This window comes from Rhinolophus sinicus, chromosome 2, assembly GCF_057876585.1.
Source record: "Rhinolophus sinicus isolate RSI-liver-muscle chromosome 2, RSI-T2T, whole genome shotgun sequence".
NCBI classification, from domain to species: Eukaryota; Metazoa; Chordata; class Mammalia; order Chiroptera; family Rhinolophidae; genus Rhinolophus; species Rhinolophus sinicus.
In genome coordinates, this window is record NC_142502.1 from 101,760,643 (window position 1) to 101,776,341 (window position 15,699).

Genomic DNA, 15,699 nt, shown 5'->3' on the forward strand with positions numbered 1-15,699 from the left:
GCTCCCCGTTTAGGTGACCACATGCCAGACTCTGACTCAGGACGTGGTGACACAGAGGCTGGAACCATGCAGAAAGCATTTGGCAGTAACAACACAGCTGCCAGGAGCAGCAGTGACAGCAGTCATGGCCACAGGGTCCAGGGTCCACATGGATGTCAGTGGTGTGAGCAGTGACACGTGTGCCCAGCAGCAGGGCCAGTGGTTTCTACGTGGGACCCGACCTCGGGGGACTGTGGGTCACTTCCTGGTGTGTGGCTTCAAACTTGTTCTGTGGCCTTCCCCACAACAGTATTTTGCCAGAATGTTTCTCACACACACACACACACACACACACACACACACACACACACACACGGGCGCATGCGTTGTCGGACAATTAAGTTCGTGAACTTGTTGTAACAATGTTGCGAACCTTTTTGTTATCAGAGGGATTATTCGTTATGAATTTGTACCAACTGGACAAACAGTTAACCAAGTTTACTATTTGGAAGTGCAGAAAAGGCTGCGTGAGAAAGTTAGATGACCTGAACTTTTCGCCAACAATTCATGGCTCGTGCATCACGACAATGCACCAGCTCACACAGCACCGTCTGTGAGGGAGTTTTTAGCCAGTAAACAAATAACTGTATTGGAACATCCTCCCTGCTCACCTGATCTGGTCCCCAGTGACTTCTTTCTTTACCCGAAGATAAAGGAAAAATTGAAAGGAAGACATTTGATGACAGTCAGGACATCAAGGGTAATATGACGACAGCTCTGATGGCCATTCCAGAAAGAGTTCCAAAATAGCTTTGAAGGGTGGACTAGGCACTTGCGTTGGTGCATAGCTTCCCAAGGGGAGTACTTTGAAGGTGACCACAGTGATATTCAGCACTGAGGTATGTAGCACATTTTCTAGGATGAGTTCCCGAACTTAATTGTCTGAACTCGTGTGTGTGCGGCTGTGTGTGTGTGTGTGTGTGTGTGTGTGTGTGTGTGTGTGTCTAAATTAGAAAAAATTTGATTCCATTGTTTGCCCCCAGAAATCAATCTGGGGAATACTTTCAGGAGTGAGCATTCATAGATTTTACTATACTGACCTGTGACCCACTCCTAAATGTCCCACTGACTCCACATGTAGAGAGAACACGTAACTCCCAACATCATGTCTCATAATAAACGATGTATGTCTTCCCCTTTCTGAGGAAAAACACCTTTAAAAGTGTATTTAAGACCATTCCCCACCCTGACCCCCATCACTGACCTCAGAGGTTCCCAAGCTGGCTGAGCCCCAGTACAGCTTGTGGGCTTGTTACAGACACTCAGGCCTCTCCCAGACCCACCGTCTCAGAGAACCGGACACAAGCCCAGGAGTCGCTTATGTAACAAGCCCTGCAGGCGAGGCTGACGCACAGCCTGTGGGAATCCTGGTGACAGTCGTGCTACTAAAAGTGTGACCTGAAGACCAGCAGCAGCACCAACCTCCTTATAAATCCAGCCTCTGCTTTGCTCCAGACTTAACAAGATGTCCAGGGGATTCCTGTGCCCAGGGAAGTTTGGGACTCGCTGGTCTACGTCCTTAATCGACGTGGGGCCAGAACTGTGCCATCTGCAGGGTGTGTGGTCTGATCAGATCACAGCACTAGGGCTCCAGGGTTCAGTCCTGTTCCTTTCTCTTCTACAGCCATCACTCCCTTGGTGACCTCATCTGTTCTCAAGGCTTTAAATATCATTTATATGTGTCACCTCACATGTCTATTTCTCCAACCCAGACATTTCCCCTGATCTCTAAACTCTTCTGTCCAACTGCCAGTCCGATGACCACATTGTATTTCTAACAGACATCTCAGCTCCAGCATCTTTAAAATGAATGTCCATGAAACCCCCCACCCCTCAGATATGCTCCTTCCAGAGTCTTCTCCATTTCTGCTGACAGCAACTCCATCTTTCTACTTGTATCCTCAGAGATGTTGGGTGTCCCTGACTCTCACACCCCAGACTCTCCCATTAGGAAATGCTGTAATGTCCACCTTCAGGACGTACCCAGATCCCCACTCCCACTATTCCCACCGCTCACCCCCAGTGGCAGCAGGTCCAGCCCAGACCCTGCAGATTCCTCCACTTCCCGATGGCCTCCCTCCCCCAAGTCTGTTCTCGGCACTGCAGCGCCAGCTGTCCTCTGAAAGATCACACCATGTCCCCTTCTGCTCCTAACTGTCCTGTACCTACCACCTCACTCAGCGCACAGCTCACTGCCCTCTACCATCCTCCCGGCCACGTGGTATGGCCGCCCCTGTCTCTTCTCCATCACTCTCTGCTGCAGCCACACCGGCCTCCCTGCTCTTCCCAGAAACCAGACACACTCCTGCCCCAAGGCATTCCCACTGCAGTTCCCCTGCCTGGAAAGAACGTGCCCAGACGTCCTCGTGGGTAATTCCTCGTGTCCTTCACATCTTCCCTGAAGGTCAGCTTCCCAGTGAGGCCCCCTGAGCACCCCAATCTAAACAGCCATCTTCCCTGGCCCCACACCCCACATTCTGGATCCCCTTCCCCACTGCATTTCCCCAGAACACTTATCTCCTAACATAAACACCTTCCTCATTTACTGTGCTTATAGGATATAGTCTGTCTCTTCCCACTGGAATAGACGCTCACCAAGTGCAACCACTTTACTTTAGTGATGTTTCCCAGATGCAGACACTGTCACACATCTGGCACACAGCCAGTATCGATGAATAATCAGTGACAGTGCCTCCATGTTCCAGAGACAGTGTCTTGTAGCCTCGGGTCAAATGCTGTTTTGTGGCAGCTACAGAACCAAGTCCCCTCACACTGGCATCAGGGCCACCTCCCGTTATCTCACAGGTGCTGCTCTCCCCCTCCCCCCTTCTTTCTCCCACACCTGCCCTCCTGCTCACCACAGCACAGTTATATTTCCCTCTTCAGGAAACATGAGCCTTGACTTATGGATCCTATTCTCCAACCAAATATAAATCTCAAGCAGACCCTGCTTCATCAACCCCTGAGTTTGGACTGGAGCCAGCACTAGAGCTCAGGGCAGGGAGAGAGGGCGGCGAGCAGAGCAGGTTTCCAGCAGAAACTTATCTAAGATGGGAAATCACGGGATCCCTCCTCTGCTCATTCCAGAATCTGGTTCCTCTGATAGTTTGGGAATAGATGGAAAGAACCATCAGGCCCTGGAAGGAGGTGAGAGCTGGATGAGTCTGAAAATTCATCTCTCAAGCCACATACTCCTGTGTGCAGGGTCTCCCTAGGCCTTGTGGGGACAACAACAAGTAAAACACCTGCTGCTGACAGATAGGGGACACCCAGAGGAGAATGAGACAAGGACTCGTAACAAGCACAAACACAGTCATATTCGTCTATAGAAACAATAAATGAACACCTAGAAGATGGGGGCTGAGGGCCGGGCCAGGCCTGAGCCTTGGTGACCCGGCCACACGAAGCCGTCACTGACAAGACCAGACCTGGGTGATGATTGAGTCCCTGTGACCACAGGTCCTGGTGGGACAAGGTCCTACTGAAGGGAAGAGGACAAAGGGGCAGAGAGGTGACCCCGCCGAGGAGACACAGCCCACGATGCACTGAGCCCCAACTGGGCTCAGGCCGCGTCCACACTCGGTCCTCACAGCCTCTCCTATCTCCACCTGCGACAGACTCAGCACAGCAAACACACGGATTCGGGAAGGTTCTCAGTGCTTCCATTTATTTCCTCTCCAACTTCAGGATTTTGTCCTTTAATTAAGCCCTCAACTGTTCATAGCAAGAATTGAAAACAAATTCATATCCAGATTCTTATTTCCACAGAAAGTAAAAGTTGCCGCTCAGTGTAACACGAAGTAAAGGTGGGGATGGAAACAACCTCTGCTGAAACAGGACAGTGGGTCAGGGAAGAGACTCGGTCAGTGTGGGGAGGGGGCGAGGAGGGCAGGGGGTGGGCAGTCTCCCAGCTCCTCACATGATGCCAGAGGAACGCAGACACATTCAGATGCCCTTTGCAGAAAGAGAGCTCACAGGTTCCTGTGTCACAAAGTGGGAACTTGAATAAATCTCACATCATTCAGTCCCCACCAGGCAGCTGTCTCACGCTGTAGAAAAAAATAATCACAACAAATTCAGGTTAGTGGCTGTAAGTGGTAACATTCTCAACAGTCCACCGCTGCTCAAACTGTCCCTAAGAATCCGCAATACCCAGTCCTGTCTGCTCTGCCCCAACCCCTCCCCACCTGCAGAAATAAACATCACATGAAAAGCCAGGAAGGAGGCAGGGCCATGAGGTCCTAAAGGAACCACCTAGTCCTGGACCCCAGAGAGTATCCAGAACTGTGATGCAGACCCACCACGGCATAATCAGGAAACCTGTGGAAAGTACATATGGGGGGACTGGAGCCACCACCCTCCTGGAGGTCTGTCCTCAGCAGGGACCTTCCGCTCTGACCTGTGACTATGGAGAATCAGGTCTCCATCACCAGAATCACCAAGGTGATAAACCTGTCCCTCGTGTTCACATGTACATTAATAAAGTGTTAACAAATAGGGCCCCAGACAGGGAAAGCACATGTATGTGGATGGTCCTTCCCACTAACGAGGCAGGACACACGTCCACCTGGGGCTTAAAACCCCCCAGTGGGACAAGACACCTCAGTCCCCACCCCTTCCCTACCTGAGCGCTTCCTCCTCCACAGCACAGCTCCAGTGACCGCAGCTCCAAGGAGGACCAGCCCAGCAATGATGCCCACCACCAGGCCAGCGGGGATGGTGGCCTGAGGAGGCGGCTCTGGAAGGGACGGGAAGGTGAGGGCCCTGACCCCCAGGCCTCAGCCCCGACCTGAAGTCCTCCAGAGGCCCCTGCTTTCCCTGAGAAGAGGCTCTGTGCCCACGGCCCCCTCCGTACCCCATCTCAGGGTCAGGGGCTCGGGCAGCCCCTCGTGCTGCACGTGGCACGTGTATCTCTGCTCCTCTCCAGAAGGCACCCCCACAGCTGCCCACTTCTGGAAGGTCCCGTCCCCCGCAGGCCTGGTCTCCACAGGCTCCGTGTCCTGGGTCAGGTCCTCCCCATCACGCTGCCAGGTCAGGGTGATCTCCGCAGGGTAGAAGCCCAGCGCCCAGCACCTCAGGGTGACATCACGGTCAGAGGTGCGGTGATGGGTCACGTGTGTCTTTGGAGGGTCTGAGGAGAATGGCCAGAAAATTCAGGACCTTTTCATCCCTCAGGGGACACTCCAGCAGTGGTCACGTGACCATCCCGAGAATGGTCAGGACAACTGGGGTGGGGGAAGGGAACACAAAACCGGGACACCACACTGGACATAGGCATCCGGGATAATCTCTAGTCTTTAGAAAGTTCTGGAATCAAGCTGAGACAGCCCCATCAGAGGCAGGTCTCCCATGGAGAGAAAAGGGATTCCTGGTCCTGAGCTGGGTGGAGGCCACATGACTCAGAAAAGCTGGGGTCAGAGCTCAGTCACACTGTGTGCGGGGCAGCGAACAAGGCCTGAGAGAGAAAGTCCCCCGGGTTCCCAGAGCAGCTGCCAGAGTCACAGGGAACCGCTGATCAGTTATTTCTGAGATGGTCTCCCCTTTACCCCCTGAGAGACTGCACCCCTAATTGTCCCTGAGAGAAGGGGGGCCCTTAGGGTCACTCTCTGGTACCGAATCTGAAAACATCTCCCGGGGTCGGGGAGAGAGTGTGTCCTGGTGTTGATCCCATTTCCTCCTCTCCTCGTAGGAGGCCCCGCGGCCCCTCTCACCTGCGCGCAGCAGCGTCTCCTTCCCCCTCTCCAGGTATTTGCCGAGCGTCTCCACGCACCTGCCCTCAAAGTAGCCCCTCCATTGCTCCGCCACATCGGCCGCCTCCCACTTGCGCCGGGTGATCTGAGCCGCCGTGTCCGCCGCGGTCCAGGAGCGCAGGTCCTCGTTCAGGGCGATGTAGTCGGCGCCGTCGTAGGCGTGCTGCTCGTTCCGGCGGAGGTGGCGCCCGTCCGGCCCCACTTCGCAGCCGTACATCCACTGAATGGTGTGAGACCCTGACCCCGCCCCGCAATTGGGCCCGTCCCGCGATTGGCCCAGCCCCTGCCCACCCCGCTGTGATGGAACCTGAACTGAAAATGAAACCGGATCAAAGTTTCGCGGGCCCTTCCGCGGTAGACTGGCCGGGAGGGTCCCGCAGCCTCCGGGGCAAGTTCGGACCAGGAGGCTCGGGGAGACCCCGGCCCGTCCGTGGGGGTAGGGGTCGCTCACCTGCCTCGCTCTGGTTGTAGTAGCCTCGGATGTTGTTAAGGCTCCGTCGGTGACTCTGTGCCCAGTCCTTGCAGACCTGCGTCTGCTGGTCCCAGTAATCCTGCACCACCTGCTCCACCCACGGCCCCTCCATCCACGCCGCTCGCGGCTCCATCCTCGGACTCGCCGCGTCGCTGTCGAACCGCACGAACTGCGTGTCGTCCACGTAGCCAACGGCAATGAAACCGGGCTCCCCGCGGCCGGGCCGGGACCAGGAGGTGAAGAAATAACTCAGGGAGTGGGAGCCTGGGGACCGGCAGGGGCTGAGACCCAGGCGACCCTCCTACCGGCGCGGGTCCCGGGTCCGAGGGCGATGGGCCGGGAGGGGCAGGGGGCCCGGGAGACGGAAAACGGGGGGACGGAAAGGGGAGGTGGAGGGAGACCCGAGTAGGTGACATGAGTGGGCGGGACACGGGGCGGGACCAGGACAGGGCGGGGCCGAGGGTCTGGGGTCTGGGCCGGGCGGTGGGGACACATCTTCCCCGGGGTCGTGCGCCCCCACCGAGCGGTCCCCTCGCTTTCCTCCCGCGGAGACCGTTCCCTCCCGACCCCGCACTCACCCGCCCGGGTCCCCGTCAGGCCCAGGGCCCCCGAGAGCAGCAGGAGGAGGGTTCCGGGGCCCATGACCCGCATCCTCCGGCTCTGGGGACAATCTGCGTACGGCGGGTCCGTGGACTCTTTATAACCAGAAACGCGGTGACACTGATTGGCTTCTCTAGAAACCGGACGCAATGGGAGTGAGAACTGGGGCCGCCTCACGAGTTTCCAGACAGGAGGACCCGACACAGATTGTGAGAAGGAGAAGTGAAACCGCGGGGAGGTGAGGACTCCCCAGCACTTTTCCTCTTCTCTTCCCGGAATCCCTCTCCCTGAAATGGACGCCCTGCCTCCCACCGTTTACCTCTCCCCCCGGACTATTCTGGAAGAAGACACCCCCAGGGAACTTGGTGCCACAGAGTGAGCTCGCCCTGGGAATAGAAGAAGGACAGGGCTTTTCTTTTTAACCCTGGAGAAGTTGTGCCTGAAAACACCGGCTGGAGATTCTCATAGAGACCAGTCTCCTTGTTGTTTATTAACCACAGTGGGAACAACCTTGGAAACCCCTGATCACCAGGAAGCTACTCTGTAAAATCGTGATTTGTCCCCCTTGGTGCAGAAATGTGTGTAAACAGCGCTGCAGTCACACTCTCAAAGCTCCTAAATCTCACTTTCCCAGACGGTACACCTGTGACTCCGGATGTTTCTACTGTAGAATGATCTTCATTCCACAAGCCCTGAGTTTGTCTGTTGAGTCCCAGCATCCTCAATACAAAGAAGCAGGGGAAGCAGTTTGTTACTGTGTATTTCAACCATTAGGACGTACAACCTCAAAGCTGCAACTGTTCAAAGCAGTTAAAATGCCCTTCACCAGGGCTCCTGTGTTGCCTATTTTTATGAATAATTCACATCTCAGCAGTGTGCATATTTTATTGGGACGCATTATTTTTAAACTGAGTAGCATAAGGAGCGATTACTTTTTAGGCAGCTCCACAGAACATCCCACTAGGTCCGAAATAATTTACAAAAGATCTATAAAACAACATATTTCAACCCAAGAGTTCCACTGCTTTAGGATTCTTTACCTCTGCCTCTTCCCCAGCTTCTCCAGCCCTTCTCTGTCTCTCTCACCCCTCATGTCCTCTTCCCCCCTTAGTCCCCACCACCCTCTCACTCTTGATTGTGGCACTAGTGCCACCCCCTCACCTGCCACCCAAGGACTATTTCCCCACAGGGATTGGCGATCCTGTTAACGTCAGTGAGGCTGTGTCATTTCTTCACTAAAACCACTCCAGTGGCTCTGAATCACTCTGTGAATCTTCTAGAATGTCAGACACATGAGCACAGGGGCTTTGGGCTGTTTAGGTCAAAGTTGTATCCCAGGCATATGAAGCCATTCCTGATAGATAGTGGGCATTAAATTATTTGTTGAATGAATGAATGATTGTATTAAAATTTATATCACATAAAATCATAACCTGAAAAATACAAAAGAGGAAATATTTTCTTACAAACTAGTGGGCATATCAGTTCATAAATCCATTCCAGTGGAAAAAATGCTGTGTGCTTATTTGTTGCACAGTTGAGCCTATGTATTAGTTTTCTGTTGCTGCGTAACAAATTACCACAACTTAGTGGCTCAAAACAACACCCACTTATTTGTTCACAGTTCCTTAGTAATCCAGGCCCGGTGTGGATGGGATCTCTGGTCAGGGTGTCACAAAGCTGTGAGCTCATCCTGAGCTCAGGATCTTCCTCCCAGCTTACAGAGAGCTGTTAGCAGAATTCAGTTTTTTCTAGTTATAGGTCCTTGTTTCCTTGACAAGTGTCAACGGGGGGGGGGGGGGGGGGTGCTGCCCCAGCCCCTAGTGTCCACCATCAGTCTTTGCCATGTGGCCCTCCATTTCCAAAGCTGCCAGTAGAGAAAATGCCTCACACTGAATCCCTCTCACTAGGAATGTTTGCTCAGGAGAAACCCCAGTCAGTCCTCACCTGATTAGGACATTCCCCATGGATAGTCCCCGTGTCTTAAGGTCAGCTGATTTGCGACCTTAGTTACATTTGTAGAATCCCTTCCCAGCAACCTATATTAATGTTTGATTGCATAACTGGGAGAAGGTGAATAACCAGGGTTGTTATTAGGGACCATCACAGAATCAGCCTAGGATGGCCTGCTCTTCCCTTTGTGTTTATTTGGGTCACAGTTGAAAATAAAGTTCAAGTAAATAGATTGTTGTGAGTGGTAATAAAATGCAAACCAAATGACATGTCTAATATCTTATAATTAATTTAGAGCAAATAAAAATGCAATAATTCATTCTCTCTTTGGACACTGTATTAGTCATGTATGGCAGCATAACAAATTACCCAAAAGTCAGCAGCTGAAAACAACAAATGGGTATTGTATCCCAGTTTCCCAGGGTCAGGAATGCAGGGGAGGTTTATCTGATGCTTCTGGCTCAGGGCCTCTCTCAAGGTGCAGTCAAGTTGTCAGCCAGGGCTGCGTCATCTGAAGGCTTGAGTGGGGCTGGAGGACTCACATGAAACACGGCTCAGTCATAGGGCTGTTGGAAGGGGCCTCATTTCCCTCCTGGATGGTCCCAGGAGGCCTCAGTTCCTAGCCGTGGGGACTTTTCCATAATGTGGATAATGACTTAGGTAGCTTCTTCCCTAAGAGCAAGTGATAGGAGAGAGAGAGAGAGAGAGAGAGAGAGAGAGAGAGAGAGAGAGAGAGAGAGAGAGAGGCTGCAGTTTTATGTCCTAAACTCAGAATCACACACCGTTACATCAGCCTGATGAGAAGTGAGTCCTTATGTCCAGCCCACACTCAATAGAGAAGGAATTACTCCACCTCTGAAAGGGAGGAGTGCCCAAGAATATGCATACATATAAAATTTACAAATAAATATTGTTTCAGGATTTTAAAAGCATAATCCTTTTCTCTGATCATTTTCTTTAATGCCTTAAATTTCAGTCTTAGAATGTAACTATTAAAGGTTTGAGACAAAGAAAGGCGATACAACAGTATTTGTAAGTTTTATTGTAGATGCCTTTAGTAACAATGTTCCCTACAATAAGTTGCAACAAAGTTGAGAACATATAGTAGCTGATCACACAGTTTAAAGACTGAGCGCCATAACATTAATGCCTTTACAATAACTATCTTTGCTTTTTCTTAGAATTTTCAAATTTGTTTCAATGTCAGAAATATTGGCTACGATGCCAATTTCTTACTGAACATTATCTTCAAAAATATTTCCCTAATGAAATCGCTTTTCAAAATGTTAGAAAAATGTAAATCTCATGCCTCAGTCTATACACTTGGTGTCCTGACAACAATTGTGTTGTGACACAGTGGGCAGCGATGGTTAACTCCAATCTAGAAACAAAGTGTTCCAAAATTGGCTGTCCAGTTGGCATCCTACAATAAATGTTAATCTTTTACTGTGTTTTTGAATGATATTTGGTAGAAGTGATTTGGACACTAATGTGATTCTAAAAAGCACTGTTGATAGGTGAAGCTGGACGCTAAAGTATTTTTGTTTTGCTTTTAATTTTTATTGGGGAATATTGGGGAACAGAGTGTTTCTCCAGGGCCCAGCAGTTCCAAGTCGTTGTCCTTGGATCTAGTTGCGGAGGGCGCAGCTCAACTCCAAGTCCAGTCACTGTTTTCAATCTTACTTGCAGGGGTGCAGCCCACCATCCCATGGTGGAGAGCTCACGCTCTAACCAACTGAGCCATCCGGCCACCCCTGAAGTTTTCTCCAAAGCAGCTCTGTTGTATCTTCCATTCACACTCTCTATTCTATCCATCGTTCCCACTTTATAGCGTTTTCCAGTTTAGCTTACATTGATCAACAACGTGCATTAACATTCTGTAAAAGTAGTTAATTCAGTTGCATGTGAAGTTAAATATAACACACCAAATCCTTCACAGATTGAATCACCTTGCAGGTCACACTGAACATTGTGTCCCAGAAAATCTATAGAGATGCCAGTGATCACATGACCCATTTCTAGCCAAAGCTGTTTCCTTTGACACCCCGGCCCCCACTCTGACATGGCTCATAACAATTGGCTGTGGCTTTGTTCCAGGTGGATAGTTCTTTCTAAGGATCATTGCAATAAACGTTGGTATTTCTTTTTCTATTTCCTTATTTAAAAATTAACGAGGAATGGTTCACAAGTCACCGTTGGAGAAATGTCAGTTTAGGAATTATGATCAAGTAAATACCTGGGCACACACCACTGGTGTCAGAAACGGAACCTGTGAAGAAGCCACGTGGCCGCGTCCCCCGTCCTGTCCTTCAGATGGAAACTCTATCTTGAGGCCTGTGTTTACTATTCCCTGGAGATTCTCTGAAGATATTACAATAAGTGTATATATCCCCAAACCACATATTATTTACTTTTGCCCGTTTTTGAACTTCCTGTCCAGTGAACTCACTGCATGGGCTCTTCTGAGACTCAGCATTACGTAGGGAGTTACCCCCATGTGTGAGGCTGTCCTTCATTTGTTTTCACTGCTGAAGTCTTACATTTCATGATGACACCACACTTTCTCTGTTTCCCTGCTGATGCACACGTGGTTGTCCCAGTTGCTGTAACATGAGTTTGCTTGTCTCCTGGGCACAGGCAAGGAATTCCCCGGGGAGGACGGTCAGGAGGGAAGGCTGGGTACAGGGGTGTGAGCTTTAAGCACAGTAGGTAAGATGATGTGCACTTGATTTCTGAAATGCTTCTGCCAGTTTAAACTTTCACCAGGAGTAAGACCTCACGTTGCTGATGTGTCTGTTGTAAAAATAAACCAAACTCACCTTAAGTAGAGGAATTAAGAGTTGGAAATCAGTTCCTTGGTTGCAGAATCACACAGGCATTTTCTTTTCTGACTTATTAATTACTTCCTTTAGTTTTATTCCATATATTTTTCATTATACTCACCAGAGACACAGTTCAAGACACTGGTTATAAGGATCTTCAGTGAACACAGTAAGAACTTGAACAAAGAGACAGCAAGCATTAAAAAAGTCATGGCGACCATAACAAAGAACCAGTCAGAAATGGAGGCTACAATAACTGAAATGAAGAATGTGCCCGCAGACTAGATGGAGCAGAGGATCAGATCAGTGATTTGGAAGACAGGGTAGCAGAAAATGCCCATCGGAACAGCAAAAACAACAAAGAATGAAAAACAATGAGGACAGTGTAAGAGACTCTGGGACATCATTAAGCACCAAAATTTTCATCAGAGGGGACGAGAAGGAGAAGAGAGGGAAAAGGGGGTTGAGAACCTATTTGAAGAAATAATGACTAAAAACTTTCCTCGGCTGGCAAAGGAAATAGACACACGAGCCCAGGAAGTGCAGAGTCCAAACAAGATGAACCCAAACAGGCCCACACCAAACACATTATAATTAAAACAACAAAGGTTAAAGACAAAGAGAGAATCCTAAAACAGCAAGAGAAAGGCACCTATTGGTAGTAACTTACAAGGGAGCTCCCGTAACAGTTTCTGTTGGTTTCTCAACAGAAACTGCAGGCCAAAAGGGATTGGCAGGAAATATTGAAAGTGATGGAAAGCCTGGATCTACAACCAAGATTACTCTACCCTGCAAAGCTATTATTTAAAATTGAAGGACAGATAAAAAGCCTTCCAGAGAAGAAAAAGCTAAAAAAGTTCACCATCACCAAACCAGTATTACAAGGAATGTTAGAGGGACTTGTTTAACACACACACACAAAAGTCACAAATATGAATAATTGAATGACAATAACTACACATCTATCAACAATTACTTTCAATGGAAATGGATTGAATGCTCCAATCAAAAAATAAGGTGGCTGAATGGATGAGAAAACAAAATCCTTACATTTGCTGCCTACAAGAGACTCACTTCAGATTGAAAGACACACACAAGACTGAAAGTAAAGGGATGGAAAAAGTTATTTCATGTTAGAAAAAATAAAATCAGACAAAACAGACTTTAAAACAAGAGACAAAGAAGAACCCAGAAATCCCACTTCTAGTTATTTATCTGAAGAAACCCAAAACGCTACTTCAAGGGGACATGTGCATCCATATGTGTTGCATTCAGCGCAACACGGGCAGTGAGGGTGCGAGAAGGGGTGGCTTTGGGTTAAGTTTTTAAGAAAGAAAGAAACAGTGACTTAATGCAGTTAAATTTCAGAAGCCCAGGGGTCTCACAGTTCTGAAAGACTGGAGCCCAGATTTGAGCCTTCTGGAGGTTTTTATTGATAAGTATACAAGGGAATAGTAGTGTTTTTTTGGCACAGTCTGTGGGACTCATTTATCACGTTATAGAAATAACCCAAACTGATTATGTTGATCTTCAAACAGCCGAAGCAGAAAGTCCTTGAGGTGAGGTATGCATCTCCTTTAAGGGACATATATCACATGTTGAAATTGTTTCACAGAGCTGAGCAGAGAGAGCGCTTAATCTTATCACTCTCAAGACTCTTCTCTCAATTAAGTGAGAGGGGAAAGCCAGGGTCAGCAGCAGCTTTTCCCAGGCAGGGGGAAGGGGAGGCAAGGCCCCTTCCAGATCTTTCTAAGGCAGCTCATCTGGGGTCTCCATGGGGTTCCGCCTGGCTTGAGTTGTCCCCCCCCTTGGGAATCTTACTCGTCATTGGCTGCAAACCCTCTTTTGGAGACTAAATAGAGAGAAATACACAGTCTCAGAGATGCACAGTCTCACAGACTTTTCTTTTCACAAGGAAAGACATGGGGGGACAGTCTGCTAGGCTGCTGTGTGACAATACATATGTTCATTGAAGTGTATTTACAGTGGCCAGGATGTGAAGGCAACCTGGGTGTCCATCACTGGATGAATGGACTGTGAGTAGGTCATACATAAGTACAAAGGAATATGGCTTGGCCATGGATGGGAATGGGTTCTAGCCATCTTGGTTGCATGAATGGATCTGGAGAATATTGTGCCGAGTGGAGTATGTCAGACAGAGAAAGACAGATGCAATGTGATTTCACTTATATGTGGAATCTAAAAAACAAAGTAAAACATAAACACATTCATAGATACAAAGAACATTTTGATGATTGTGAGATAGGAGGGTTGTTGAGGGGGTAGGTGAAAAATGCAAAGGGCTGCTGTGAGCGGCTGACCGACCACCGGTGACCAACTGCCTCGGCCGGAGGGAGCGCAAGGCTCATAATACCAGCATGGGCCAGGGAGCTGTGTCCTACACAACTAGACTGAGAAACAAAGGTGTGAACTGGAGTGTGCGTGTGGGGAAGGTGGAAGAAGGGAGAAAAAGAAAAAGGGAGAGGGATTAAGCAGTGCAAATTGGTTGTTAGAAAGTAGTCATGGGGATATAAAGTACAATATAAGGAATATAGTTAATGTAATACCTATGTATGATGTCAAATGGATACTAGATTTATCAGGGTGATAGATGGGAGGGGGATTGAGGAATAGGGTGAAAAATGTGAAGGGGTTAAGAAGTACAAATTGGTAGTTAAAAAATAATCATGGGGCTGTAAAGTAAAACATAGGGAATATAGTCAATAATATGGTAGTAACTATGTATAGTGCCAGGTGGGTACTCGACTCGTCAGGGGGATCACTTCTTAAATTATAAATGTCTAACCACCATGCTTAAAATATAAAATAATCTCATCAGGCATGAAATTAATATAAAATAATTTTGAATATTGTCATGCAGGGTGTCATGCGGGGTCTCTGGTCCCGCTCCCCACATAAGAATGCAGGACATGGTGAGGCCAAAAAGGAACTCCCACGGAACCATAGATAGGGGAGTCATACCACTATATTCTCACTGGCTGCATCCGCCTCTCTGCAATCCACGCTTGCTAGCTCAGCCCCCATCTTCTTGCTAGCCCCCATTTACTGCCAGTGTAGCCACAGCAGTTATATTAGTGGCTAATGGCTCACTGGTTACAGCTGACGGCCAACTAGCCACAGCTGATGGCCATCCAATCACAGGTGATGGCCATTTATTACCTGAGTGAGCACCTTTCCACGTGAGGGCGAGAGCCTGGAAATTGCACTCCTGGCTCTGTCCCCACAAATATCAACTGTAATTGAAAATATTAAAAAGGGGGAAGGTAAAGAAGAACAAAAGTTTCAAATTTCTAGCTATAGAACAAATAAGTCTTGGGGATGTAATGTACAGCATAGGGAATATAGGCAATAATATGGTGATCACGTGGTACGGTGTCAGATGGTTGCTGGGCTTGTCATAGTGGTCACTTCGTTAGGTATATAAATGCAGAACAACTATGCTGTGCACCTGAGACTGATACAATGTTGTATGTCAGCTGTATTTTTCAATAAAAATTAAAAGAAATAAGTTACAAAAAATAAAGCCAAATGATTTCAGGTGTCAGCCACATGTATAGAAACCCCTAGATCAGTGTTTCATCAAATAACTGGGTGCTGCAGCCCAGACAAGTTGACACGTAAGACTATTCATCAAAGATAAGGTATGAAAATGAAGTCACTGTTCAGAGAGGAAGACATTCAAAAAAAGAAGACAATAAAAATTGTAATTACTCCATAAGCTCTAAGGGAACAGTTTCTCTGCTCTGTGTTTGGCAATATGTGGGGGTAAAAGAAATAGAAAGCAAAGTTTATATCCTTAAAATTTTCATAAGCGACAATATCACTTCTTAGGTGGCTGTGTGTCCACCCCATTATGTCCGTCAGGAGGAGCATGAAGTCTGGTGGCTTCACATTAGAGACGTTAACATTGATTAGGGGTCGGGTGGTGACCACCTACTATCCAACCACTATAAAGTCCCCCCATCAATTTTTCATCTAATTGTCAGAGTATCCATTGATGGTTATTGCCTATAGTCATTATTTCATTAGGGCTACAAAGGAC

The 15,699-nt window shown here is 48.5% G+C and overlaps 3 protein-coding genes across 3 annotated transcripts in view; all 3 read right to left on the reverse strand.

Annotated features, from left to right (window-relative positions):
- Nucleotides 1-15,699, reverse strand: part of LOC109439660 (patr class I histocompatibility antigen, A-126 alpha chain-like) — a 478,827-nt gene that overhangs the window by 64,021 nt on the left and 399,107 nt on the right. The window lies entirely within an intron of this gene.
- LOC148758851 (patr class I histocompatibility antigen, A-2 alpha chain-like) lies at nucleotides 3,882-6,955 on the reverse strand. The gene is made up of 6 exons (XM_088795802.1): nucleotides 6,840-6,955; nucleotides 6,241-6,525; nucleotides 5,751-6,026; nucleotides 4,895-5,170; nucleotides 4,664-4,777; nucleotides 3,882-4,088 (listed from the first exon to the last, which is right to left on the reverse strand). The coding sequence occupies exons 1-6, from the start codon at nucleotides 6,910-6,912 to the stop codon at nucleotides 4,084-4,086; spliced, it is 1,029 nt and encodes a 342-aa protein (XP_088651928.1). The 5' UTR covers nucleotides 6,913-6,955; the 3' UTR covers nucleotides 3,882-4,083.
- Nucleotides 4,069-15,699, reverse strand: part of LOC148758852 (patr class I histocompatibility antigen, A-126 alpha chain-like) — a 91,524-nt gene continuing 79,893 nt past the window's right edge. Inside the window, exon 6 of the mRNA XM_088795790.1 lies at nucleotides 4,069-4,088. Within this exon, the coding sequence (XP_088651916.1) occupies nucleotides 4,084-4,088 (5 nt within the window). The 3' untranslated portion in view covers nucleotides 4,069-4,083. The remainder of the gene's footprint in view (nucleotides 4,089-15,699) is intronic.